The sequence below is a fragment of the Zootoca vivipara genome, chromosome 4, assembly GCF_965207765.1.
Source record: "Zootoca vivipara chromosome 4, rZooViv2.hap1.1, whole genome shotgun sequence".
Taxonomy (NCBI): Eukaryota; Metazoa; Chordata; class Lepidosauria; order Squamata; family Lacertidae; genus Zootoca; species Zootoca vivipara.
Window position 1 is genome coordinate 29018362 of NC_142587.1, and position 27401 is coordinate 29045762.

The 27401-nt window shown below is 40.7% G+C and overlaps 1 protein-coding gene across 22 annotated transcripts; it reads right to left on the reverse strand.

Moving 5' to 3' along the window:
* IL1R1 (interleukin 1 receptor type 1) lies at nt 1-27401 on the reverse strand. 22 transcript variants are annotated; one of them, XM_088667603.1, is made up of 13 exons: nt 27155-27401; nt 26571-26673; nt 24568-24631; nt 19959-20022; nt 17581-17800; nt 16067-16238; nt 15304-15472; nt 8206-8271; nt 6676-6793; nt 5799-5947; nt 3949-4092; nt 2526-2690; nt 1-1353 (listed from the first exon to the last, which is right to left on the reverse strand). In XM_088667603.1, the coding sequence occupies exons 4-13, from the start codon at nt 20017-20019 to the stop codon at nt 959-961; spliced, it is 1659 nt and encodes a 552-aa protein (XP_088523729.1). In that variant the 5' UTR covers nt 20020-20022; nt 24568-24631; nt 26571-26673; nt 27155-27401; the 3' UTR covers nt 1-958. The 22 variants fall into 22 exon arrangements, with proteins under 22 accessions (XP_088523729.1, XP_088523730.1, XP_060129399.2 ...); XM_088667604.1 differs by having other exon boundaries at nt 26571-26676; XM_060273416.2 differs by lacking the exon at nt 24568-24631 and having other exon boundaries at nt 27362-27401.

Consider the following 27401-nt stretch of genomic DNA (forward strand, 5'->3'; position numbering starts at 1 on the left):
TAAAAAAATCATAGGAATCAGTGTATTTGCAAGTTAAATGAATTATGACATAATTACAACAAAATTATTTCACCTATAGAAATAATTACACAGTTGTACAAAAAAAAAGATGATGCCACTTTCTAGCCTTACATATTTGGTTGAGATTTAAAAAGTCAAATCTGGGCTTCCACACCAGAGAATGCACTCTAAAAATAATGTGAAACATTTCATATTACAGTATAGAGATACAGTTAAAGTGCTCGTGAGTTTGCAAATGTTTGGCCATTTCGAAACATTATGCAAATAATCCTTTCAGAAGTGTAAAAAAATAATTACCATCTAATAACTTCACTTAAAGTCACTCGTGTGATTTTTTTTTGCTGCATTAAAGACTATGGCATTACAATTTAATTAAAATGTGAATAAATCATAGAGAATTCACTTGCTTTTGCATCTGCTCACTGGTAAGACAATCCACCCAAAAAATATGGTGCTCTCTTACTGTTTTTCTCCTTGGGAGATACCGTAATAATATGCATAGTATATGGAATTATCCTTTAAAAGGGGGACGAACAGGTATTGAGCAAGTGAAACAAGCTAGAATTGCTGTTCCAAGTGAGCCCTTATGTTTCAGATTAAAACCTGACTATGTATAAAGTCTGCACATGGGGGGGGGGGGTGGACACACAGTTTCCTTCACATTCGCTTCCTTCCTCTGTAAAACAATTTTTGGCTCCAGCATTCACATTTTGCCACTTGTCCAAGGAACTCGCTGAACCAAACCGAAAGCTTTCTTCATCCGTGGCTGATCGCATCCTGGTAGAGAAGGCTCTTCCCAAGTGATCAAAAGTAGACCTTCCTAGGAATTGCAACTCTCAACACCCACTTTCTAGGGTTATTCATGCAGCACACCTGGAACCATGCCTTGCGCCCCTTGTTTGAACATGTTCAAGAGAACAGTGCATATGTGGTCTTGTTATGGCCCTTCTGGTACCCAAGAAGAGTTAAAAAGTACTGGCAGCAAACGAAACTCCGAGGAAGGTGGTCTTTGGCTGGCTGGCATTTGGTACCTTACATTTTTCCAAAACTTTGTTGATGCCCTTTGAGATTTCTCCGAAAGACCCTCTTTCCACCTGAGCACTCCATGTTTTTGTTTAAGGTATTTTAATGATTCCGGCATGTTGTCATAGTCTTTTATTTTATCCAGCTCAATCAGTATCACTTTAACTCCATCCCGAATAAGAGCGCTGTACATTGCAATTTCATGCTCAGAGGTCAGTCTCTGCGCGCTGAAGCAGGATGAATCCGGTACCAACACAATGATCACTCTTCTGCATTGCTTCAGAGTTTCGTCAGCAACGCTGACCAGCGCTGCAGGTACAAGGAAGGATCAGAATAGGTTAACTAAGGAATCATATGTACAACTAAATTTGTTTATAAATTAAACATTAAGACTTTTGTTTTCATGAAGAAATATCTAATTCAGGAAAAGCCAACCAGCAGTCAATTATGTAAACCCAGCCTTAGTCTTCATTTTCTTTGTCTCCCATCCTTATGGCAGGTGGAACAGGCAACGTTTACAATTCTTACCTGACAGGTAACCCTCAGAAGAGGCTATGCATTTCCCACTCAGACTGACATAGGAGAGGGAAAGCAGAAGAAGAAATGATGAATGAAATGCATGGGTAAGAAAATACCCAGATGTGTTACAAGCAGAGTGGACAACATTGTTGAAGGTTAAGACAAAGTGGTAGTCAGGCAGGGGAATTCCACAGCCGAGAGGCCTGGGACAGAACCTTTTTTTAAAAAAAGTGAAGACAAAAGGGAGTCCTCAAGGCAATACATGAAAGTGTCTCTCCAAAGGTAGAGGTGAGAGAGACATAAGAGAAGCCAGAGGATTATCACTGAAAAATCCAAGAAGCAAGATGAAATGTCAAGAAAAAGGAAGAAACTGGGTCAAGGAAAAGGCCTGGAATAATGATTAAGAAGGGATTGGGGTGGGCATTATGATGATCTAGAACCACAAATGTGGAGGAAAACCACATACACATTTAAATCAACACATGAAGCTGCTATATACAGAGTCAAGCCATTAGTCCAATTAGCTAAGTCTTGCCTATACTAGCAGCAGCTCTCCAAGGTTTCAGCAATCTTAGCCTACATGGAACTGCCAAAGATGGAAACTGGGACCTTCTGCGTGCAAAGTATGGGCTCTAACCCACACAGGGTTGAGCGTTGCCCCCAGCTTTAAAAGTGAAGTAAATAAAGTGACATGCAATGGGTACCTAACTGGTCTCCTGTCCAGGCACTGACCAGAACCAAGCCTGCTTAGCTTCAGCAAGGTGGCCGAATAATGTATGCCCTCAGACCTTGCTCCAGGACCATGGCTTGTATCTGATCTTTTTAAATGGAAATGCCAAGGAGTGATCTTTGGACCTTTTACAAGCAGCTGAGATGCAATCATAATTTCAAGTGGTTTACCACGGAGGTTGTCTCCGAACAATGCTCTATCAAACGTAAACACACTTCTTTAATATACATACCTTGCCCTGGCAGATCATCCCTTCCACATATAAAGAGCTTATAGCCACATTGCTTTTCTAAGACTTCAGGCAATGCTTTCAGGACAAAGATATCAGATGAATATGCACAGTTGGCTAAATTTTTGGGATACAACACATATGCATCGTAGAGCTTCTCGTCTGAAACTAGAGAAAGGTAAATGTAGTTTAGAAACATTGTGCTTTCTAAGTTTTCCTAAAGGAAACGATATCTCGTTCTTTCCTGTTGCTGGAGACTTAGTGTGTGAACCACCACTATGTGTTTGACTATATCAAATAGATGATATAGATATAGATAGATAGATAGATAGATAGATAGATAGATAGATAGATAGATAGATGATAGATAGATAGATAGATAGATAGATAGATAGATATATTAGTTGTACCCTGCCCATTGGACTGGGTTCCCCCAGCTACTCTGGGTGGCTTCTGACAAGACTGAGAAATTTTCACCTATCTTTTTTTATACCATTAGCTGTTAAAAGAACCAAGAGACAAATAATACCAATGAAATCAAAAAAGAACAAGTAACTGCTTCTTATTAAACATATGCATGGTCTTCTAGATGTTGCTGAACAGCTAGCATAGCCAATGGTCAGTCATGGCAGCTGCATTCCAACAAGGTCTGGAGGATAATATAATAAGGGTCGCTATACTATCACTGCCTCTCAGCTGAAACTAGGCAAAGCATTCCAATCCCTCCCTTTTTTTATATATAAAAAAAAGCATAGGCAGAAATGGTGAGTGCAACATAATCCCTCCTGGAAGCCTTCAAGCATTGACTCCTTGTTACAGTGGTACCTTGGTTCTCAAACGCCTTGGTACTCAAACAACTTGGAACCCAAACACTCCAAACCTGGAAGAAAGTGTTCCGGTTTGCGAACTTTTTTTGGAAGCCAAACATGCTCCATTTTGAGTGTTACGCTTCCGATCTGAGTGCCACACTTCCATTTTGAGTGTTACACTGAGGTCTGTCTGTTTTTGCCATTTATTTTGCGTTTTTGTTTTCTGCAGATTTTTTGTTTTGTTTTTGTGACTGTGTGGAACCCAGTTCAGCTACTGATTGATTGATTTATTGATTGATTGTGTGACTGCAGTACATTGTTTATTGCTTTCATTTTATGGGTCAATGGTCTTGTTCGATAGCAAAATTCATGTTAATTTGCTGTTTTAGGGGTTGTTTTTAAAAGTCTGGAACAAATTAATCCATTTTGCATTACTTTTTATGGGAAAGCGCACCTTGGTTTTGGAACACTTTGGTTTTGGAATGGACTTCTGGAACAGATGAAGTTTAAGAACCAAGGTACAGCGAAATTTAGAAATGATGGGGAAGAGAAACCCTTTTGTTTCTCATTGGCCACTAGATGGCATCAAGCTATTGAAAATACAGCAGCAGACTTACCTCTTTTACCGAGAAGAACCTGGCAGGACTCCCGATACCAAAGCACAATGTCAACTTTGAAAAACTTGTAGATGAGCAGAGCTGCCAGTATAACAAGAAGCGGGGAAACAAGACCTCCAATCAAATAACCCTGAAAGTTTCGAGCTGTATTGGCAAAGGTAAAACAAGAAGTGAAAGAAAAGCGAGGCAAATAAATAATAATGCACAGTGTCATGGCGACAGATTGCGTAAGAAGTTCATGCCCACATAAGAAGATGGCTCTGAATCAGGCCAATGGCCCATGCAGTCCAGCATCCTGTTCTCACAGTGGCCGACCAGATACCAGTGGGGAAACTTGCAAGCAGGAGTCAAGCCCAAGAGTACTCTCCCCTTCTGTGGTTTGCAGCAACTGGTATTCAGAAGCACCGTTGCCTCCAACTGTGGAGGCAGAGCACGGCAATCATGGCTAGTAACCCCTGATGGTCCTCTCCTCCAAGAATTTGTCTAATCCTCCTTTAAAGCCATCTTGCTTGGTGGCCATCACTGCTTCCTGTAGGAGCAGGCTCCATAGTTTAACTATGTGTGAATAGTTGTACTTGTCTTTTCCCTATCTAGAATCTTCTAATGTTCAGCTTCATTGGATGTCTCCAGCCTCTCGCCTTATGAGAAAACATATCCACATCGGGAATAATTTTCATCTAAACTTAAAAGTCCCAGGTGCTGCCATGTTCCATCATAGGGGAATTGCTCCACCCCCTTGATCGTTTTGCTTGCCCTTTTCTGAACCTTTTCCAGCTCTACAATAGCAATTTTGAGGTGAGAAGACCAGGACTGTAACACTGGCGTGTGGGTCAGTGGAATCATAGAATCATAGAGTTGGAAGAGACCACAAGGGCCATCCAGTCCAACCCCCTGCCAAGCAGGAAACACCATCAAAGCATTCTTGACATATGGCTGTCAAGACTCTGCTTAAAGACCTCCAAAGAAGGAGACTCCACCACACTTCTTGGCAGCAAATTCCACTGTCGAACAGCTCTTACTGTCAGGAAGTTCTTCCTAATGTTTAGGTGGAATCTTCTTTCTTGTAGTTTGAATCCATTGCTCCGTGTCCGCTTCTCTGGAGCAGCAGAAAACAACCTTTCTCCCTCCTCTATATGACATCCTTTTATATATTTGAACATGGCTATCATATCACCCCTTAACCTTCTCTTCTCCAGGCTAAACATACCCAGCTCCCTAAGCCGTTCCTCATAAGGTATCGTTTGCAGGCCTTTGACCATTTTGGTTGCCCTCTTCTGGACACCTTGTCAGTATCCTTCTTGAACTGTGGTGCCCAGAACTGGACACAGTACTCCAGGTGAGGTCTGACCAGAGCAGAATACAGTGGTACTATTACTTCCCTTGATCTAGATGCTATACTCCTATTGATGCAGCCCAGAATTGCATTGACTAGGGAGACAAGGCTAGTACCCTAAATGTTCCTGGTAAATTAGAGTAATGAAGTACTCAGACCTGGCACATCCTTCCCAAAGCCCAGGAAGTTTGTGCCCAGCCTGGAGAGGGTGGCATGATAATCCCACAGGGTCCAAGAGCCCTCCTGCCACCTTCCCAAAGCCCACCCAGCTGCTTTCAGCATTTGACTTCCACCACCCCGGAAAAATTCCTGTGGACACCTATGGCTACAATTCTTTCCCATAATATTGCCTGCCCAAATAGAAGCATTTTTTTAAAAAGTATTCTAAAACAAATGTTACCAAGCGTGTTTCTGATGCCTGCTTTGTCCCTTTCACTTGTTGCACTAGCTGTGTGTACAACAGAAAACCACACAACATGAGGCTGCACAACAGCATCCTATATGTAAAAAAACTTACCTGGGGGTTTTAGCATGATGTATACAACTCTTTGAGCAGTTCTAATAGACCATACAGTGCAGTAGTATTTTTTGTAGTGTTTAGGTTTCACTACAGAAATATTAAACTTTTCTCTCACTAGCTGAAGTTCTCCATTAGGTGACTTATCCCTGATGGCATAAAAAAGCAGAAAAAAATAAGAAATATTAAAGTTTAACAGGGCTGATTTGTATGGTGTTGTGACACACTTTTCTTGAACAAAGCCACAAGGATTAAAGATAGAGAAACTGTGCTTAAATGTTGGGGAGAATTATTAAATTTCCTGGTTTCAGCAAAAAGCCACATTCCTTCAGTTTCACTATGAATCATCCCAGTATCCAAATTACACAGAAGACGGCCTTCTTAGTGTCTGCTCCCAGACTTTGCAACTCCCTCCCTAGAGAAATTAAACTTGTTCCCTTCTTGTTATCCTTCTGCCAGCAGGTGAATACTTCCTTGTTCCAACAGTCTTTTGGGAATTGACTGCCTTTAATGAAAGAGCTGTGGTGCCATGCTGTTTTCTTTATTGTAATTAGCTGTTTGATTTTAATAGGATATATATTCTAACAATGTTTAATTGTTTTTAATGGTTGTTTTTAATATGTTTTTAGCTGTTCTTATTTTTACCTGTATGCCACCTGTATTTCCCTCTCAGGGGGGAAAAGGCAGAGTATAAATAAAAGTATAATAATTATTATAAAATTAATCCTTGATCATTGGTCAGGCCAGGCCAGGCTGTCCACAACATTTGGAAGGCAACACATTGCCTCCTTACAATGATTTCAATGTCTAGTCCCATCAAGTAACCCCCCAACTTGTCCCAATTCCAAAGACCAAAGGAAATTGAGTTAGTATTTACAGAGACTGTGTGAGTGTTGCTTTTAAATCCTGAGTAGAGTTATCCTCAAGGTTCCAGGATACATATGGTTCGTCCCAAATACCCGATGAGGCATTACAGGTCACGGCAATACTGGACCCTAAAAACATGAAATAATAATTGCAAATAACAGAAACTGTTAGAATGTAGTTTTGTTGTTGTTTAGTCGTGTCTGACTCTTCGTGACCCCATGTACCATAGCACGCCAGGCACTCCTGTCTTCCACTGCCTCCTGCAGTTTGGTCAAACTCATGTTCGTAGCTTCAAGAATGTAGTTTAGGACTATTAAAAAATAGTTTCATGTACATCAAGTACATGACATATATTCAAAAGATAATAAAATAAAAGGATCTGAACATCAAAGCTCAGAAATAGACAAAATCTTGGTGCAAAGCAATGTGAAACCTTTATCAAAAATATATGAATTCCTACTAGAGTGGCACACCAAAGATGAAGAGGTCAAGGTAGTGATGACAAGGTGGGCAATAGTCATAGGGTACAACATAGAGTATGACAAATGGATTAAATTATGAACCTCTGGAATAAAATTCACAGCATGCATGTTGCTAAAGGAAAATCTATACAAGATGATGTATAGATGGTACCTCACACCATCTAAACCAGGCATCCCCAAACTGCGGCCCTCCAGATGTTTTGGCCTACAACTCCCATGATCCCTAGCTAACAGGACCAGTGGACAGGGATGATGGGAATTGTAGTCCAAAACATCTGGAGGGCCGAAGTTTGGGGAAGCCTGATCTAAACTGTTTAGAATGTGTAAAACAGGCAATAAGAGCTGCTGGAAGTGTGGGAAAGAAGAAGGAGATTTTTTCCACATGTGGTTAAGGATTTCGGGGGGGGGGAATATATAATGAACTAAAGAAAATCTGTAAGTACACCTTTAAGAAAAGACCTGAAGCTTTCTTGTTGGGGATGGTAGCGGAGGATGTCAAAAAGAACGACCAAAAACTCTTTTTGTATGCCACAACAGGGGCAAGATTGTTGTTAGCCCAGGTTTGGAAGCAACACCAAATACCCTCAATAGAAAACTGGTGGCAAAAAAATAACAGAATATGCAGGAATAGCCAAATTAACAGGGAAAATTAGGCATCAAGGAGACGAAGTATTTGACAGGGAATGGAAGAAATTCCATATTGAGAAAACAACATGAAACTCAAAAAGATAAGATCAGTAGAGAGGAAACAAATGGTATAATGCAATTATATAAATATATAAAGATAATAATGCGTGAGATAAACTTGAAATAAAAAGACAGCAAAGGAAGAATGGAAGTCAACAAAAGGAATGATATGATAATACAAATGTTAAACTTGATTGATTGTGAAACGTAATGTATGAAATAAGATTTGTATTAATGAAGGAAAAATTATTAATTGTAAAATATTTTAACACGAAACTATGTAAAGGGTATGGGGGGTGAAAATCAATTTTAAAAAGGTATTTAATAGAAAAAGAAAAAATAGTTTCATATTAAGTGCAGTAGTTGCTTACCAAGTTCTACTTCGACTGAATTATTGTTTGGATAAATGATGTCCAGAGGTATTCTCTTTGGAGGCCCTAACAATGGAAAGAAGTGTTACCAGAAACAACAAATCATTGTTGCACAATCTATTACACGTTGCTGTGCTAGGAAGTTCTTGATATATTTTCTTGTTACTGCAGACTGTCATCCATTAGCAACCACTTATTTCACTACTCATTAGAAAAAGTCGCTTCATGGTGCATATCCCGATGCTGTACAGCAGGCATCCCCAAACTGCGGCCCTCCAGATGTTTTGGCCTACAACTCCCATGATCCCTAGCTAACAGGACCAGTGGTCAGGGAAGATGGGGATTGTAGTCCAAAACATCTGGAGGGCCGAAGTTTGGGGATGCCTATTGTACAAGTAAAACATTTATTGGAAGCCTAGAAACAAAGGTTTATACCTAGTGGTTGCACCAACAGATGGCAGTTTGTGCAACCAATCTTCCCCTTCACCTCCTGATAAACCTTCCCAGAAAACCCTCTGAAGAGGCTTTTCAAGGAACTGCAGGGGGTGGGAGACTGATTGGTGCAAGCTGTCTTCACTTGTGCAATTATTGGCTACAATCCAAAATATTTGCATCTTGACCGGACATTACATGCAAGTACATCACAAATGCTATTAATACTCCTGAACAAAATCAGACTATCTTGATGCAAATGTTCTGCACATTTATGTCACAATACTTTTCGTTAAGATTCAAGACTCCTCTCTAGAAAAGACAGACTTTTGGAACCTAACATAGATTACACTTAACTGAACATTAACTCCAAAAGCAGCCAGAGGTCAAATACCACTTTAAGTGTTCAACAGAAGCATCATGGGAGCAAAAGGACAAAGGAATGCAACAACAAAAATATGATCTTGCCCAATGCTGTTCAGGAACAAAACACGTTTGTTTTAACAATGCATTTATGATGAATTTGTGGCATTATTAGATAACCTACATTCTGTAGCGTACCAATAGTATTTTTAGGAATACTCGGACATGTGGCAGTCCTAGCCAATAAAATATCAAGAACCATATACAGTATATGTATATGTGTGTGTGTGTGTGTGTGTGTGTGTATATACTTCTTTATACCCCATCTTTCAGGATATAAACTCTTCCAACGCATTTTACAAATAAAACTAAACTACATTTTAAAAGCCCCACAAATATCTGCATGTAAGATGCCATCAAGAAAATACAGTAAATTCCACAGCAGCGACAGGGAGCACAACAAGGAGACAGTCAATCACAATGGCAAATCCAAATGCAGGGGAAAATGAAGCTTTATCGGATATAAAAGAACTGATAATAGAAATGAATAAAACCTTAAATGAGAAACTAGATTCATTGGAGACCAAAGTAGAAGGAAACTCTAGAATGATAGCAGAACTGACTGGTCAGATGAAAGATTTACATAGTAAGAATAAAGAGCTGGATAAAGCAGTGAAGGACATAAACACAAAGGTAGAGAAACAAGATGAAGCAATTAAAAAAATAGCTGCAGAAAATAAAGACCTGAGGGCAGAGAGAGAGAAAGAGGATGAAATGACACAAAAGCTGAGAAAGAGACAAGAAGACCTGGAGGATCAAATAGCTCTTCTGGAGATGAGGCAGAAAGAGCTGGTTTTGAGAGTAAGAGGCGTCCCGGAATCGTCAAACGAACAGATAGAGGAGAAAATGATAAAAGGCCTAGCAGAATGGCTACAAGTAAGAGAAGAAGATCTGAGCCTGGACATAGATAAAATCTACAGAGTAAAAGTGGACAAAGCGAAAAACTTTAAAGGTCCGGGAGACGTTATGATATTCCTGAACTCGATGCTGCTCAAGGATAGGATCTTACAGAAGAAAAAGCAAAATAATTTGCAATTTGAAGGAAGAACGGTGGCCATATTTAAAGAGATTCCGAGGAGGCTCAGGCTCAAGAGGCAGGGGTACAAAGCAGTGACAGATGCCCTAAGGAAACAAGGGATTTGGTTTACATGGGAGTACCCTGAAGGAATCACTTTTACTTTCAGAGGAAGGAAAAGAACTTTCAGAACGGTGGACGGGGCGGAGAAGTTCTGCAACAGAAACAAGAAAGAATTATTTAAAGAACTGGAAGAAGACAAGGAGGAAGACGAAAATTAAATTCAGCAAAGTGACTAATTTTCTTAAGAACTACTGCATCTCTCCTATAACAAAGTAAAATTAAAATAAGTAATATTAAAAGCGTAATTCTCTCAAAGGAGGGGGGGTGGCTTCTCCCACTTTGGAAGGGGGGGGAGCACTCATTGTTTAAAGAACAGCTTTCCTGTCTCTTCTCTTCTCTTCTTTCTCGCTTTCCCCCCTCTGCTTCTATCTTGGGGAATTTAATTATAAAAGGGTAACCCATAGAATAAGAGATTGTGAAAATAACCTCAGAAATTTTTTTTCTTGGTAGGACTCGGAAGAAGTACAGACACACTCCTCTAAACCAGATCCCGGGCGGGAAATCTGGGAAATTGTCGAATTTGAATTTCAATATTTTTTTTCCTTTCGAAATTTGAAAATTTGGTGATTTTTATTTTAATAAAATTAATAAAGAAATGGATCTTAATATCATCTCCTGGAATGTTAATGGTTTAAATGATAAATTGAAAAGAAATAAAGTAGAACATATAATTAAAAAAGGTACATGGGATATTATGTGTTTCCAGGAAACCCACGTATCCCAGAAACATGAAAGAGTATTGATAAATAAAAGATTAGGTGAGGAATTTGTTTCATCACATAAAAAGAAGAAAAGAGGAGTAGTCATCTATGTCAAACCAAAGATTAAAGCAGAAAAATTATTCCAAGACGACGAAGGGAGAATGGTTGGGGTGCGTCTGTACTTGCCAAAAGGAAAGGTTTGTGTAGTGAATATTTATGCTCCAAATGGGTGTAAAAAGGAATTTTTCAAGAAATTGGGAAAGAAGATGGGGGAGCACATATCAGATGAGGAGATAATTTTTCTAGGAGATTTTAACGGAGTTATACAAAATGATTTAGATAGATCGGGGAAGAGGAGAGGAGACAGAGGAAGGTTGCCAGAGGTTTTCTTAAATTTAATTCATAATTATAATTTAGAAGATGTTTGGAGGAGGGAAAACCCCAAAGAGAGAAAATTTACTTATTTTTCAGGAGCAAAAAAGACTGCCTCCAGAATTGACATGATATGGCTCTCACCTGGGTTGGCACAGAACGTAGCTAAAAGTGAGATATTAGCTAAGTCAATAACCGACCACAATCAAATAATGGTGAAAATAAAAAAGAAAGGTACGAGAAATTATAGATGGAGGATGGATGAAAGGATATTAAATGATGAAGATTTTATCAAAAAAGTTAAAAAATTATTAGAGGAATTTTACAAAGTTAATGTGTCAGAGGAGGTGGAGCTAGCGACAACATGGGACGCAGGTAAGGCCTTCGTGAGGGGATTATATATTCAGCAAAAAAGCAAAGTGAAAAGAGAAAGGGAAAAAAATATGGGGAAAATTAAAGAGGAAATTAAAGAAATGGAAAAAGAATTGGTAAAAGATCCAAGGGATGAAAAAAAGTTGATGAGATTAAAGGTGTTGCAAAAGGAACTCTCAATATTGGTAAGTCAAGAAATTGAAAACAAAATAAGGTGGTCTAAACAAAGAAATTTTGAATGGGGAGATAAGGTAGGGAAATTATTAGCATGGAAATTAAGGAAAAACCAAAAAGAAAGATTAATTACAGAGATAATGTATAAAGGAGGGAAGTTGAGGAAGCTTGAGGAAATACAAAAATGTTTTAATTCTTATTATAGGAAATTATATGAGGAAAAGAAAATAGGGGGGGGGAAATTTGGACAACTATTTTGCGAAGAGGAAGGAATTTCAGATTATAGAAAAGGAAGAAGAATTGCTTAATAAACCGGTAACAAAACAAGAGATATATGAAGCAATAAAAAAATTGAAACTAGGAAAATCACCGGGGACGGATGGCTTATCAAGTAGACATTACAAAATATTTAAGGAAGAATTAGGCGAAACCCTCCAAAAGGTAATAAATGATATTATGGATAAAGGATCTATACCTAAATCGTGGCAAGAGGCGTATGTGATATTAATTCCTAAAGGCGAAGATGAAGGCAGACAGGTAGGGGATTTTAGACCGATTTCATTACTCAATGTAGATTATAAAATTTTTACAGATATATTGGCAAATAGATTAAAGAAAATATTGAATAGGATCATTGGGCAAGATCAACAAGGGTTCCTCCCGGGGAGAAAAATGTCAAAGAATGTCAGGATTTTAATTGATTTATTGGAATATCTAGATTGGTCACCAGGGAAGAAAGCAGCCCTGGTTTTCTTGGATATAGAGAAAGCATTCGATTCTCTATCATGGGATTTTATGAAAAGGTCATTGAAAGAAATTGGACTTGGAGGAAGATTCATGAGAGGAATTAATTCAATTTATAATAAACAATCAGCTAAATTAATCCTAAATGGGGAGGTGTTAGAGGAATTTAAGATAGAGAAAGGAACGCGACAGGGCTGCCCCTTATCACCATTATTATTTATATTATCAATAGAATTTCTATTGAGGGATATTAAAAAGGATACCAAAATTGAGGGAATAAAAGTAAGAGATAAAAAATTCAAGATAAAGGCATTCGCAGATGATATGATTGTTATGTTGGAGGAACCGAAGGAGTCAATTGGAAATTTGAAAAAAGTATTAAAAGTTTTTGAGGGAGTATCAGGGTTAAAAATAAATGGGAATAAAACAAAGGTAATGCTCAAAAACATAAGACAAGTAGAAATGACCAAATTGAAATCGGAATTGGATTGGGAGGTGGTGAAGAAATTTAAATATTTAGGCATAGTAATTAGTATAAACAACATTGAGTTATATGAGAATAACTATGGGAAAGTTTGGAGGGAAATTAGAAAGGATTTGGAAAGATGGAAAGATTTGAATTTATCATTTTCAGGTAGAATTGCTACAATTAAGATGTCAATCTTACCTAGAATTCTATTCCTATTCCAGATGTTACCCATTTTGGGGAAAAAAGATATTTTTGAAGGTTGGAGGAAGGAGTTAAGTAAATTTATCTGGCTGGGGGAAAAACCACGAATACAATATAAATTACTTACAGACATCAAAGAAAGAGGAGGATGGGGGGTCCCCGATTTAAGGCTATATTATGCGTCCGCATGTATGTGCTGGCTTAAGGACTGGATAGTTATGGAGGACGAGGAACTCCTAGAACTGGAGGGATTTAGAAATGTGGCCGGATGGCACACCTATTTACTCCAGGAAGAAAAAGAGAAATATAGACAATTTGCTAATCATGTGACGAAAAAATCATTATTTAAAATTTGGCAAGAATTTAGACCATTACTAGAACCCCAAACACCATGGTGGGCATCCCCCCTCGAGATGACATCAATTGGAGGGAAAGGTACAAACAAGAGATGGCTGACGTATCAGAATTTATTAATTAGAGAAGATGAGCAATGGAAGTTACGACCTTATGAAGAGATTAAACCGTATTGCAATAGCTGGCTGCAGTACCACCAAATACAAAGCCTTTTTAAAAAACATCAGCAAATAGGATTCGGGAAAGGGAAGTCAAAATTACAAGAATTATTATTGGAGAATAATACGAAACCATTATCAAAAATTTATAAATTTCTCCTCGAATGGGAATTAAAAGACGAAGAAATAAAAGAGACAATGACAAAGTGGGCCCAGGATTTGGGGAGACCAATTTACAAAATACAATGGGATAATTTGTGGAAAAACTCAATGAGATTCACAGCCTGTATGGGCATAAAAGAGAATATGCTCAAATTGGTATATAGATGGCATCTGACCCCACAAAAATTAGCAATAATATATAAGAATGAAAATGATAATTGTTGGAAATGTGATGCCAAAGGAGGGAACTATTTTCATTGCTGGTGGGGATGCAAAGAAATATTTAAATTCTGGGGAAATATATATGATGAATTAAAAAAAATGTTGAAAATCACTTTTGGGAAGAAGCCAGAATATTTTTTATTAAGCATATTACCAGATAATATGCCAAATGACAGGAAAAATATTTTCTTATATGCGTGTGCGGCAGCTAGATTATTGGTAGCTCAGAAATGGAGAAAAAAAGAAGTACCCACAATTCAGGAGTGGCAGTTAAAATTAATAGAATTTATGAATATGGAGAAGATGACAGCAGCGATCAGAAATATTCCAAAACAAAAATCTAAAGGGGAATGGGAGAGGGTGGAAGAATATTTTAAAAAAAGAGATATAAAAACGGAACTGATGGTCTGTTTAAATTAGATAGCCTTGGGAAATAACATAGAGAATAAGAAGAGTAATTAAAATAAAGTTTCTAATATAGAGGCATATATTACTTTGAAGTAAGGAATCGCAAGTGAAGGGAAAGGGAAAGTTAAGCGATGTGTTGTGATCTGGAAGTAATTTTTATTCAGTTCTCTTTTTTGTTCTTTCTTTTCTTTTTCTTATGCTTTATTAGTAGATGTAAATTGTGAAGTTTGATATTATTACTATTATTAAGGATTATTATTATTATTATTTTTTGTTGTGTTGTTGTTTTTTGATGTATCGTATTTTAAAGGATTGAAATAAAGATGACTTTTAAAATTAAAAAAAAAAAAAAAAGGTTCTCACAGGGCAGCTGGCAAAAAGGAATAGTTTTCTTATTTGCTGATACGTGGACCTGTACAATGTCAGCTAGCTCCCATTGGGACTGGTGGAGCAGAAGGGATGAAGGCCAACAGTAGGTAAAACCACAAGCCAATGACAGGCAATGCCAACAAATTCTGTTTGCCCCTATCCTCCCCCTGCTAAGTAGTGGCAACCCTGAGATTAAGGAGGAGGAAGCAGAGGATATGGTCTGGATGCAAGGAAGAAGGAAGGCAGATGATCTTAAGGGAATGAAGACTGAATTAGTGGGACAGTGTTCCATTTGCTCTAATGGACCAGCCAAAACTGAACTGGTAGGAGTGGGGAGGGAAAGTCTAGCCAGAGCAGGCTGGGAGGTGGCCTTTCCCTGCTTCCCTCTTACAAACTTACCAAAAAGAGTTAGACTAATGGCACGAGATACATTCAATTGCCTTCCCAGATAGGTGTATGTCAGCTGGCATAAATACACTCCTTTGTCTTTCTCCGTTGCATTTTTAATTGCAAGGAAATCCTCAAAATGGCTAAATCTCCCATCTTCAGGTAATCCAGGAGTGCATGCCTGAAATATAAAAAGAGGAAGGAAAAATATTATTAAAAGCTGAAGGCAACAAACTTTGTTCATTTACAGCAGGCATGGGCAAACTCCGGCCCTCCAGATGTTTTGAGACTACAACTCCCATCATCCCTGACCACTGGTCCTGTTAGCTAGGGATGATGGGAATTGTAGTTCCAAAACATCTGGAGGGCCAGAGTTTGCCTATGCCTGGTTTACAGAACCCAAACACAGACTGGCACAATAAAAAGCGGAGAAATGTAACCCACAGAATGCAGACTCACAAAGCTAAGGACAACTGTTGGGAGGGAATGGAGAGTTGCAAATAAGGATTTATCTCCATGCACAAAAAGGTATTATTACCAAAGTAGTATTATCATTCATGACACTAGAGGTGGGGGAGATTGGTTTAGAACCTTCCCAGGCTTCAGGTACCTAGGGGTTCAAATAACCAGAAACTTCAACAAACTATACCTCCACAATTACAAGCCCCTGTGGTGACAAATCAACAGAGACTTGAGGAAATAGAACAACACAAATTTCACCCTCTCAGACAAAATAGGGGGGGGGAACTACACTCATTTATTTTCTCACACCAACCTTGAACCAATGAAGTGGAGTCCTTTCACTTTCAAAATTCTGGAGGTCGGGACATGTCAACTTTCCAGTATTGTGCAAATGTATTCTTTGTGGATAAACGTAATTTCTATTATAGCATAAACCATCATCGTTTTTGAAAACACGAAGTTCCTTCCTATCTCTTGTTGAATTTCTGTTATGAAAAAGGGGATATCAGCACATCTATTAATTATTAAGAGATACCCACAGGATACTGGCATTATATCAGCATTTAATGATTAGAAAAACATCATGAGCATAACCAGATCTGGGTGCACTTTTTGGAATAGTAAGATGTGGAATTGGATCACAATTCAGCAGACAAGAACAAGCTCAAAATAATAACACTCTAGAAGTGTCTGGCTGTTTATTGTTAGTTTGTTGTTCCAGGAAGTAGAAGAAGAAGAAAATATACGAAGGACAGAATATAAAAATGTGTAAGGGATGGCTTAAGAGGCAACACTGTGGCCAGGAGGTTTAGTTTCATGGTGTTTATAAAATGCCAGAATTAGCTGGAATAACATGGTGTAACAGTTCTAAAAAAATTACTGGGGGGGGGAAGCAAAAATGATCCTTTTGTTTATATTGGATTGTAGCCAATGCTGCCATTTCACATGCACTACAGACCTCCACTTGTGCAACACAGCTTCCCGTTGACGGATCCTGTGGGGCAGAATTTGGGGTGCACAGAAAGAAGTCATCCCACTGTGCACCACTTACAGAGACACTCTTTTCCCCCCCCAAGAATTGTATTTTTTAGCCTGAAAACTATAGGTTGTTAGGGGCATGACTGAAGTCATGTTCAGATGGCCATCTTCACAAATCATGGCTGAAACCACATGCAAACATGTTGGCTGCATGCTAACCCCTTCTCCCATCCCCCTGCATCATACACTACCATCCGAGCAAAGAGCATGGATTGCATTCAGCAACAGTTCCCTGTTATCTCCAAACGGTGTGCATCAGGCTTTAAAGAAACTACAGTGACTGGAGAGAAATAAAATTTACCTCCTGTATCAATTTTACTAAACACATAGGGGGGGAAAATGTAGTCGTCTCCAATGCATGTTTTATTTCAAAGAAGTCGGTCTGCTCAGTAGGGTTTATCAGGGCCATCTTAAGCATATCGGCCACCCTGGCGCTGTGGTGCGAAGATCGCTCCAGCGCCTCCCCCTGCCCCATTTCCCACCATGGCTGTCTGGCGGGCACAGCGCACCGTGCCGCTGGCGCCCTGTGCCCCTGGCGGCCCGGCACCCTGGCGCCCTGTGCCACCCAGCCTTGCCTTAGAGCCGGCCCTGGAGTATATACACAGCCTACAGACTGCTTCTCACTTCAACATTACACAACTGAAGTCCAAAAGAAATTGTTAAGACAAAACGGGCAAAATTCTAAATTTATGTTTCCCTATCGTTGCTGAACTCACTCAAGTCAGAACTATAGAACCTAACAGTTACATTCAATTGAAGGGGGGGGGAAAGAACTTTGCAGAAACTTACTGAATGCGACACTCATAAAATCCCGAGTCTTCTATCATTGCAGGGCTAAACCAAAGCCTGTCTCCTCGTTGATGGATCCTGCTGTAATTATCCGTAGTTATGGGTATATCACTACCATTTATGTACCAAGTCACAGAGTAACTGGATTGTTTAGAAGACAGCAGTGGACAGCAGATGGCCCCAGGCTCTCCTGCACGCACATTGGTCGCTAAGCGTACACCTAATGAATAAATTGCATATAATGTGTGCTTATCACTGTGACAAATGATGTACTTCGCTTGTGCAAACAGATACACTTGCAGTAAGCCTGAAAATTCACAGCACAGCTCTCCATCATTCCACTGTGTGCCTAGCCTCACCTGTGCCAACTCTGCCTTTCTTCCTTGTGCCTTGCAATTAGCAATGCTGCCCAAACTTACTATCTAGCTAGTACGAACTCATCCAACTAGTAGTATGAATTTGTCCAATGAATGCTTGGATGCATTATGAAACAACAGCACTTTCCCCGCCTCCCCCCAAATCATTCTCCAGCTCCAATTGAATCTGAAGTGCTGAATTGTCAGGTTACCTGCATCTCCCCCCGTATTCCCCACCCCAAACCCAGGGTGGAAAACTCTCTCCTCCTATTTATCTGGCAACTGCTTCAGCAGGAAAATCTGACTGGAGGCTTTTGAGAAAGGCTCCCTTCCTCTGGCCTGGAACATGGAAAGACTGCAAGCAACAGATAAGGCAGCCTTGCAAAGGCAGGGTTGTTATTTGACCCTATTTCATTCCCGAACAGCCAAATCCTAACCACATCTACTCAGGAGCAAGGTGTACTCCAAAGTAAGTAGGGTTAGGATTGCAGGCATAGAGAATGCAACAGGGCCCTAACATGGAATTGGCTGGGGGGGGCAGGAGAGGGGGCTCGTATATGAGTATCTGCAAATCACAGCTTGTGCAACACAGCTCTCAGAATCTTAGAAATGCAAGCATAACACTATGCAATACACATCTGATACATTCTTAATGCAAAACAGGCAAGATTTAATTGAGACTGCAATTCAGCTTCTTAACAGAAACACAGTGAAGAGTCCCATTCATTATCAAACAAAATATAATCGCTGGTGATGTAAAATACGGCAATTTAATGTAATTTTGAGTGTGGGGTTGATTTAGGAAAGTGGCGTGGCACACCCGCTGATCCTCTAGGATTAGGAAGTGTAATACTGGCAAGCCAGTACAATGACAGGTCAGGAGGTAAAGGCATAGGTCAGTTACACTGGATGGGGCTTGGTGGATCTGGAAATATTGGGATAGATCTGGCTGAATCAGGCTTGACAGGAGAAGACCAGGATGGGTCACACTTGGGTCAGGAAGAAGCAATGGTATACAGGTAGAGTCTTGGAAAAGTACTGAGGGTCACAAGATGGAAACGAGGGGGATGTGTGAAGAGCAGGCATGTGACAGGTACATGATGTGTGGGATGTGCAGTTCACCACTTCCTTCATGGCGGAAATTTTGGGTGTTGGCAGGAAGTGACATGTACCCAGTCATTACTATGCATGAGGCTACACTCCTGTAATTGGTTGGAATCTGCATTGCAAGTTAATCATTAGCTGTCAAAGTTGCTGTCAAAAAATATAGGCTCCTGAGCTCCGCCCGGGGCTGGCCTTTGGGGAACTCAGCCTTGTCTCCCGTCTCGTTATTGGATTATCCATTGCTACACTTGAGTGTTGGCGCATCTGCTGCTTCTTTAAGAGTTTTGAGATGAGAGGAATTTTGCTTGAGATTTTCTAGAAGGGTTCATGAGAAGTTCACCTCTGAATATTCCATTCACTGAACAAAGGAAGAGGCACTACAGTATCTAAGTATATACAGGCAAGAGCCAGCATGACTGAATATATAAAACACAAAATTAAAAGGTTTTTTTGAAGAATAAATGGATTTAAAAACAGCTCTTCCCATTTTTGTTAGGAAATGTGCTGCATTTTGAGAAATTGCAACCCCAGTTGACTTTACACATCATGGCGGGTAGAGGGAGAGATAGAAAACTGTGATGGATGTTCAGCACTTGACGATAGGTTAACTAGTGGTGCATATACATACAAGCGAAGCACTACAGACCACAGACACAGCCTTCATATTCCCTCATATGCACTGTTTTTCACCTGTGCTTTTCAAGTTCGCGCATTCTCAGTGTAATTAAGCAAGCAGGCAGAAATAAAGTAAGAGCTATGCACCTGCAAAATAAAGCAAGCAAACCAGCCCCTCATGGAAGTGGCACTTATCTTTGTGTAACTTTGTAGAGAAACTAGATGGTAGTATGATTACATCCACTGTAGTGTTGCTAATGCAAGCAAGCAAACAAACAAATAAGAAACATAAATTTGACTTACAAATACTGGACGAAGAATAAGCCAGGCAGATCCAGCATAAGAGCTGCAACGCAGATATCATCTTCTGCTGGCAAAGGAAAGGAAAGATATTCAGGTCTGCAATAGCTTTCTAAAATTCTCTGCTACAGCCAAAATGTTCACCATATGTATAAAGGGAGAAGGATAACATATTCAATGCTAGGACTATTGCATTTAGAAGAAAGTCAAATAAACATGAAGCCCACAAAAATAACTAGTACAGCCACACTTACCTACCAGCCACCAGTGGTGTAAAAGAAGAAACATTTCATAAAGAACCCTGTTTGATCACCTGATGAATGAAATGAATTTGGTTTCAGATCCTGGACCCTATGTGTGTCCTTCTCTCAGCCTAATTTACATCAGAGGGTTGAAAGGGTTTTTAAAAGTGATACTCCCCACCAAGCAAGCAGCTATTTGAAAGTTCATGTCAAGCTTGGCTTCTGCCATACATATACATTCAAAAATTGAGAGATATCAGTAATTTCTAGACTGCATCAACAGCTCAACCATCACCAAAATCACATCTGGAGGGCACCAGGTTGAAAAACACTACCTCGGAAGACGTACTGCCACAAACAACATTCCACAGCTGATCATGACACTTCATTAGCTCCTCCCCCAATATTCTACATTCACAAGAGTTGCAAATGTGCTGCATGGGAGATTTCACATCGTTGCTTTTTCTGGGGGAAAGTAGTGGTCACTGCTAAACATGCTGTATACGTTAGGCAGTTTGGCCTTCACGATACCATACCATCCAACATTTCTCCGATGTAAACAGATGCGTCCCTGCCAACATTTCACCAATGAAAATAGGAACATCCAGTGCTATAGAAAAAGTAGTGCTGGAACTCACTTTGTTCTCTTAGAATGGCCATGGCGCCCACCTTAGAAGTGCCAGAACTCAGTTCTGGTGAGTTCTGGCTTTAAAAAGCCCTGGGGATGTCCTATTCCCTCCAACATTTCTCCGATGAAAATAGGGGCAACCTAAGGAAAAGTGGGGGATTCCAGGATCAAATCAGAAATCGGGATGGCTTCTGTAAATCCAGGACTGTTCCTGGAAAATAGGGATACTTAGACGATCTATTCTCCTTGGAAGTGGATAATAAGAATAAATTCTGCTAGCATTGTTTTTCTTGTTGACCAGAATAAACAAAATTAGATTTTCTGTCAAGTTTCATCCTATACCAGGGGTAGGTGTAATGGTGTTGTTGCGGCTACTCTTGAGTAAAGATGCCCAAGTCTGTACTTGTCTTTAACGGTTTTATTGTGCATAATATTTACAGTGCAGAGATAGCAGAAAATATGACCTCCTATCACTCGCAGAATCCGGGAGTGGACGTTTCCTGCTGCGTGGCCAGCATAAGAGCTTGGGCACTCCAAAACGCCTCCTCCCAACCTTATGTTTAGTGGCGCACCTTAATTCAGGCGCCGGAAGGGGCTGCCTGTTCCCCTCCACCTCTTGGTCAAGGCGGCACAAGGGCTCTCCCACATCACTGAGCCTTGCTTCCTCCATCCCACTAACTTCCTCATTCCCCCCACCTGACCCACTGCTGCTGCTCTCGCTGGGTGAAGTGCTGGTCAGCAGGGTGGGGGGAGGCTCCCTGTAGGAAGGTTCTCTAACAGTAGGCAAACTAAGGCCCAGGGGCCAAATCTGGCCCAATCGTCTTCTAAATCTGGCCTGCGGACAGTCCGGAAATCAGCGTGTTTTTACATGAGTAGAATGTGTCCTTTTATTTGAAATGCAACTCTGGGTTGTTTGTGGGGCATAGGAATTCGTTCATTTATTTATTTTTTCAAAATATAGTCCGGGCCCCCTACAAGGTCTGAGGGACAGTGGACCAGCCCCCTGCTGAAAAAGTTTGCTGACCCTTGTTCTATACAGCTGAAATTGAGAGGTCCTTCATTCTTGGAGATACTTCGGATCTGGTACAAGACGAAGATGCTTCCAAACTAGCATGGAACAGTAACTACAGTGCTATCAAATCAACTTAAATGGGAGTGAGAAGCCACCAACAAGGTTCAACAGGGTCACATTTAATTTAAAGAGAGGAAAATTCCTCCAAATGGTGGAGATGCATTATAAGGAAGTTGAAAGGGAAAGTATTCAGGAGTCTTGGAGGTTATTTAAAGCTTGTCTGGAGGGCACACCACGGATTAAGAAAGACGCCCAACAGAATGTTCGTGTGGTTAGTAATGCGCATCAATAGAGCTGCAAAAGCAAATACTCTTTTCTTTAAAAAGTGCAAGTCTCATCCAAATAAAGAGAACAAAAAAGAGAAAATAAGCTCTCCTAAAACAAGTTACCAGTGAGGCACATGAGATGATATTTGAGCATATTGTTATAGGCACGGGGGGGGGGGGGGGGGAGAGATACAAATTTCTTTAAAATCACAAGCAGTGAGCGAGCCTGGGAGTGTCAGACCATTAGAAAACACAATTTTGAAAAGGACTTTGGAGAGAAACAGAATATTTGCTTCTGATTTCTCTGCAAAGGATGTTGGATAAAAATACGATTAAAATTCTAGGGCTAAACACCACATTAAAAGCCAACCCTCGGTCTGGATAGCATGAGGAGTTCATAAATAACATAAAAATGTGAAGCAGTTGGTCATCTAATGCTAAAAATGTAAAATGTCTTTAAATTCAAAATCCTCACAGGAGGGTTGGAAGGCAACCAATGTGGCACCAGTTTTTAAGAGAGGCGTGACAAATTTACAAGACTTGCAGTCTAATTTCTTTCCTAATAAAAAATGGCACAAAGCAGGATTAAAGTTAAAATCGGTCAACCTTGGATAATGAGGTATTGCTTACTGTGCTGTGTTACTGGGATGTTAGATGATTGTAAGCCACCTGAAATCAAACAGCAGTGTAGTAGTATTTAGTTGTAAATAAATGAAACGTACAAATGCCCCCAGAACTTCCGGTTTGCTGCGGAGGCAATGGCGGCACGCTCTGTGTTGTCCGCTTAAGGGATGACAGTTCTAGCTGTAAGGGCTCTTGGGGGTGCGTGCAAGTGGGGGGGGTCTAAGGGTCCAGCGGAGTGCGACCCACATCTACCCATCACCGTTCTGCGAAGGGAGAAGGGGAAGAGGCTGGAGCTTCACCGTACCCTTCAGCTGAAGGCACATGCCGTCACCGTAAGCAGCGGATTTTCTGATTAGAGGTAAAGACCAAATTAAAGCTTTAAAGAAGAAATTGGGCCTAAATTAATTAAGTCAGCTTCCATTTTCTGCGGACAGGCTCAGCAAAGGGGATTTTTTTGTGAATGGGAGCAGAGCACAGTAGTAGCAGCTAATGGAGACAATTTAGCAACTTTGAATATAAGAGACTTCCCTTCTTTTGGATACATATTGGATACAATTCTGTTTGGTTATTTGTCAATAGAGCAACTTTGAAATACAAGTTGACAGCTGAGCAGAGATACAATTTGACAGACTGAGTGATACCTGGCAGAGCAGCAAACAAAAAACAAAACAAAAAACCCTCCTGTTTAAAGTGAGGCTTGGAAATACAGGAATTAAAACTTTAAACCCTAGAATTTGGAGGCACAAACCGAAGCTAGCAGGACAATTCTCCACCTATTTTGGGGGAGGAATGTCCCAGGAAGGGAAAAGACCCTGGAACAGCTAGAGCTGGGTTGGATTAAAAGTGTTTACGGAAGACCAGGGTTTTATTGCAATATTATCTGCCAGCAAGCAACTTTCCAACATTATCTGGCACTTTTGGAAACATATCTCTTGAAATTCCTAATTTGGAAATTGGACTACAACATATTAAAACAAATTGGATTGCAAATATCTTGGATTACAATTGGATTACAATTAGAAATTCCAGATTATCTCTCATTCGCCGTGACCATGGGTGCCCGGGGTCATGGGTGTCATGCAGCATGCATGGCCCTTGCATCCAAATTTGTGGGTGCCTAGCCCCTTCATAGGGAATTTTGTGGGTGCTCGAGCACCCAGGGCCCCAGGGAGTTGGCACCCATGAAATACACACAGTGCTCTTCCAAATGTAGCTCTACTTTCTCTCTCTCTCTCTCTCTCTCTCTCTCTCTCTGTGTGTGTGTGTGTGTGTGTGTGTGTGTGGCAATTCTTAAGGCCTAGCACCTACCAATTCAGCACTGACTCTTGAAGTTTAAATTCTGACACAACAATTTCAAACATGATTTTTTATATTATTTTTTTAAAAGGTTCTTGAATTCTGGAGTACTCGCATTTATTCTGCATCCACTGTGTTCCAACTGCTGGTTTGGGAAGCAGCTAACAGCGGTGTTAGCCACAATCCATATCTATGCTGTATTGATAACAGACTTTCAGAAAAGCACTATTGGGTTAATAGTTTGGAAGCATCAAGTCCTTTACCCCAAATTAACGGATGTACGGAATGTGCAGCACGGCATCAGGATTGCAACCACCAGGCTCAGCTCCCTTCAACACACATTGCCTAAACCTCACCCAGCTTATCTACAATGATTGAATATCACATGTAAGTGGAACTTCTGCCCATAGAATCCAGCATGCCCAGGCCAAATAATACAGTCACATAGTCATGTGAGGACCTAACGCATCCTAAATTGACATACCTCCTTACATCCAACACGTGCAGACAAACCAGAGCCCAGGATGGATAGACCAAATCCAACTGCCCTATTCAGCAACATCAGAAAATAGTTACACAAACTTTACAAAGGAGTTACAAGAAATTATAGCTTTGCACTTAGCCTTGGACCTTAATTTATTTATTTGTGTTGTTTATTCCGTCAGCACACGCAGTGCTTTGCTAAATAAGCCAGAAGCAGACATTCGTTTTAGAAAGGTGATGCTTAAAAGCAAACTAAGACCCCCGCATACACAGTTTCAATTAATATTATTAAAATGAATATCACTATCAAGTGAGTCACTAGTTTGTTTTTAATTTTTAAGCCTTTATTAACATCATTAGCAGGTCACTTGCGACATAAAAGTGAAGAGCAATAAACCACCGCAATCTTAGAGCTTGCACTTCAATTCTGGATAAAAGCTAGCATAATCGAATTTTAGAATTGGAAGTAAGAACATTCATAATAAGAATGCAACTCACAATAGACTCCCACACTACTTTCACCTTTTTACCCTGGCCTTTGTCACTCCAAATATATATCCTGATTGCAAACTGTTTTAACAGATTATATAAAAAAATACTGTTGTAACCTGGAACCTTATGGTTTAGGACAAATGATAAATCCAATAAAAACCATTCTGCTTCTGATAATCATTGATTTAGAAACTAGAACTTCTGAATGTCCAGCACACAATATCCATGTTGGCCACATTCACAATCTATGCAGGCCACATTCAAGAGAAAGGCAAGCCATACTGGTAGTTCAACTGGTTCCCCTCCAGGTGTAGGAGTGGTCAAAACCAAGGCAAGAGAAAGTTAACAAGGAAAGTTCACTCAGCACCTCATAGTTACCATCATCCAGAAAATATGCAGTAAAGTCAACAATGTCCCATTTACACATTGCACCAAAATAGCAAACAAGTACTTTAACTCTGTGAGAAACATGAAGGAACAAAAGAAGCCAAGGCTCACTTAACACCAGGACCAGAGGGAATGTAATGGGCATGCTTGAACTTTAAATGTACTGCCAAAAAATCACCCATGAATCACTTAAGAGATCCGAGCGAAGACTTAACATGCTAGCCATCAAGGACGAGAATCACTTGATTCTTGTTTTAGGAAGGGTGGATTTAAATTGCCCACACCTACCAAGCTGTCATACTCAGAAGAGACCCACTGAAATCAATGGATTTAGGTTAAGATGTGAATTGCATCAGATGTGCTAAACTTTTGGGCCTCCAAATGTTGTTGAGGTACAACTCCCAACATCCCAGGCCATTGGGCATTCTTGCCGGGACTGATGGGAGTTGTGCTTCAGCAACATCTGGAAGGCAAATAGTTTCCAGCACATGTCTTTGAAGGATACAATCCAATGGGGAGTATTCAAGTGATTTTAAATGGGAGTAGATCCATGGAAATTAATTGACCTTGGTCTTGCACGTTAATTTCAATGAGTCCATTCTGAGCTGGTTGAATACCATCCTATGTTTTTAACTCTATGTGAAGCTGCCTCCCTCCCCAAATTACTGGACCAAACCTATGGAGTCAGCTGCATTTGGAATAGACAGAAATAAGTTACACATCATATGCCAAATACTGCCATTTCCAAAGACAGGCCTTGCATTGGGGGAGATCAGTTAGTATTCATAAAGCGAGGAGAATTAAATATGCCATTTGGAGATGGGTTGTTGCCAACGGAGTCTAACAGGTAAAGGTGGAATTTAAAAAAACTGAGATTGCCGTAGCTGGTGATTTCCCTCTCTCTGAACATCACAAGGACTAGCAACTTGTTAAAAGCGATCCCTTGATTCTATAGATAGAAGGTGCTCCTTTGAAAAGGAGGTATCTTGCCTGCTGTCCTTTTGCCCACTTTAGTGAAAAATCTGAAAAATCTTCAAAGGGGTAAAAAAACTGTAGTTTGTTCAAAGTAGAGAACTTGAGAGGATATTAACAGGTTCCAGTCGGAAACCAGATTAGGTTTCTAACCTGTTTGGATCCTGCTGGATTCTTGCGTGTTTCTAAATCCACTCAGGTCAACTTCATAAAGGGCCTCTGAAGCCCATTTCAGAAAAGTGTCCGTCAAGGCAGGCTGCTGAAAAAAAGAGAAACAGCTCTCCACCCATTCAAGACTGGCAGCAACCTGCCTAAAGGAGATGCCTCTGCAGAGGGATGGCTTCTCTGTGTGTGTGCTTGTCAGGGCTGCTCAGAAAGGATTGCAGCTGAAGCAAGCTCCCTTTCCCTTTCTCCACCTGCTGATTTGCCCCCTTCAAAGGCGCAAGGAAAGGCAACGGCGAAGCTCGCAGCGGAGGCGAGAGGAACCCGGCCGGTCTCCTCCGCCGCGACCCTTGGAAGAGGCACCATAGCTGCCAAGTTATCCCTTTTTTACAGGGATTTTCCCTTATGCTGAATAGGCTTCCTCGCGAGAAAAGCGAAAACTTGGCAGCTATGAAGAGGCACCCAAGAGGCTCGCTCGCCGCCTATTGCAGGACCTGCTGCTCCCTCACGCCCCGGGCCAGCCTGTCTTCGCGGGCAAGGAGAGGCAGCGCTGCCGGGTCCAAAGCGTGACTCACCCGCCGGTGCCGGGAACTTGCCTCAACTCATCCCCCCGCGTGCTCATCTTGCGCTCGAGAAAGAGCCACGCAAGACGGCTGCGCCTAATCCTCACACAGAGGCAAGGCGGCGGCGAGCTGCCCCCCCCCTCCCTCGCGGACTCTCAATCCCTCAGCAGCCGACCCAGACCCGCGCGCCCTGCGCCAGCCCCAGCGCCTTCTCCTCACCTGGACTCGCCCGGCCGGCAGCTTCGCCACGACTCGCCTC

Bases quoted from the DNA above. Each gene is read 5' to 3' on its own strand.
- IL1R1 (XM_035115232.3), bottom strand. From the start codon at position 20,019: ATGATATCTGCGTTGCAGCTCTTATGCTGGATCTGCCTGGCTTATTCT. The intron at 16,239-17,580 runs GTAAGTTTCTGC...TTTTCATAACAG, and splicing joins TTTTATGAGTGTCGCATTCA to AAATTCAACAAGAGATAGGA. The intron at 1,354-2,525 runs GTATGTATATTA...TTGTACCTGCAG, and splicing joins GGATGATCTGCCAGGGCAAG to CGCTGGTCAGCGTTGCTGAC.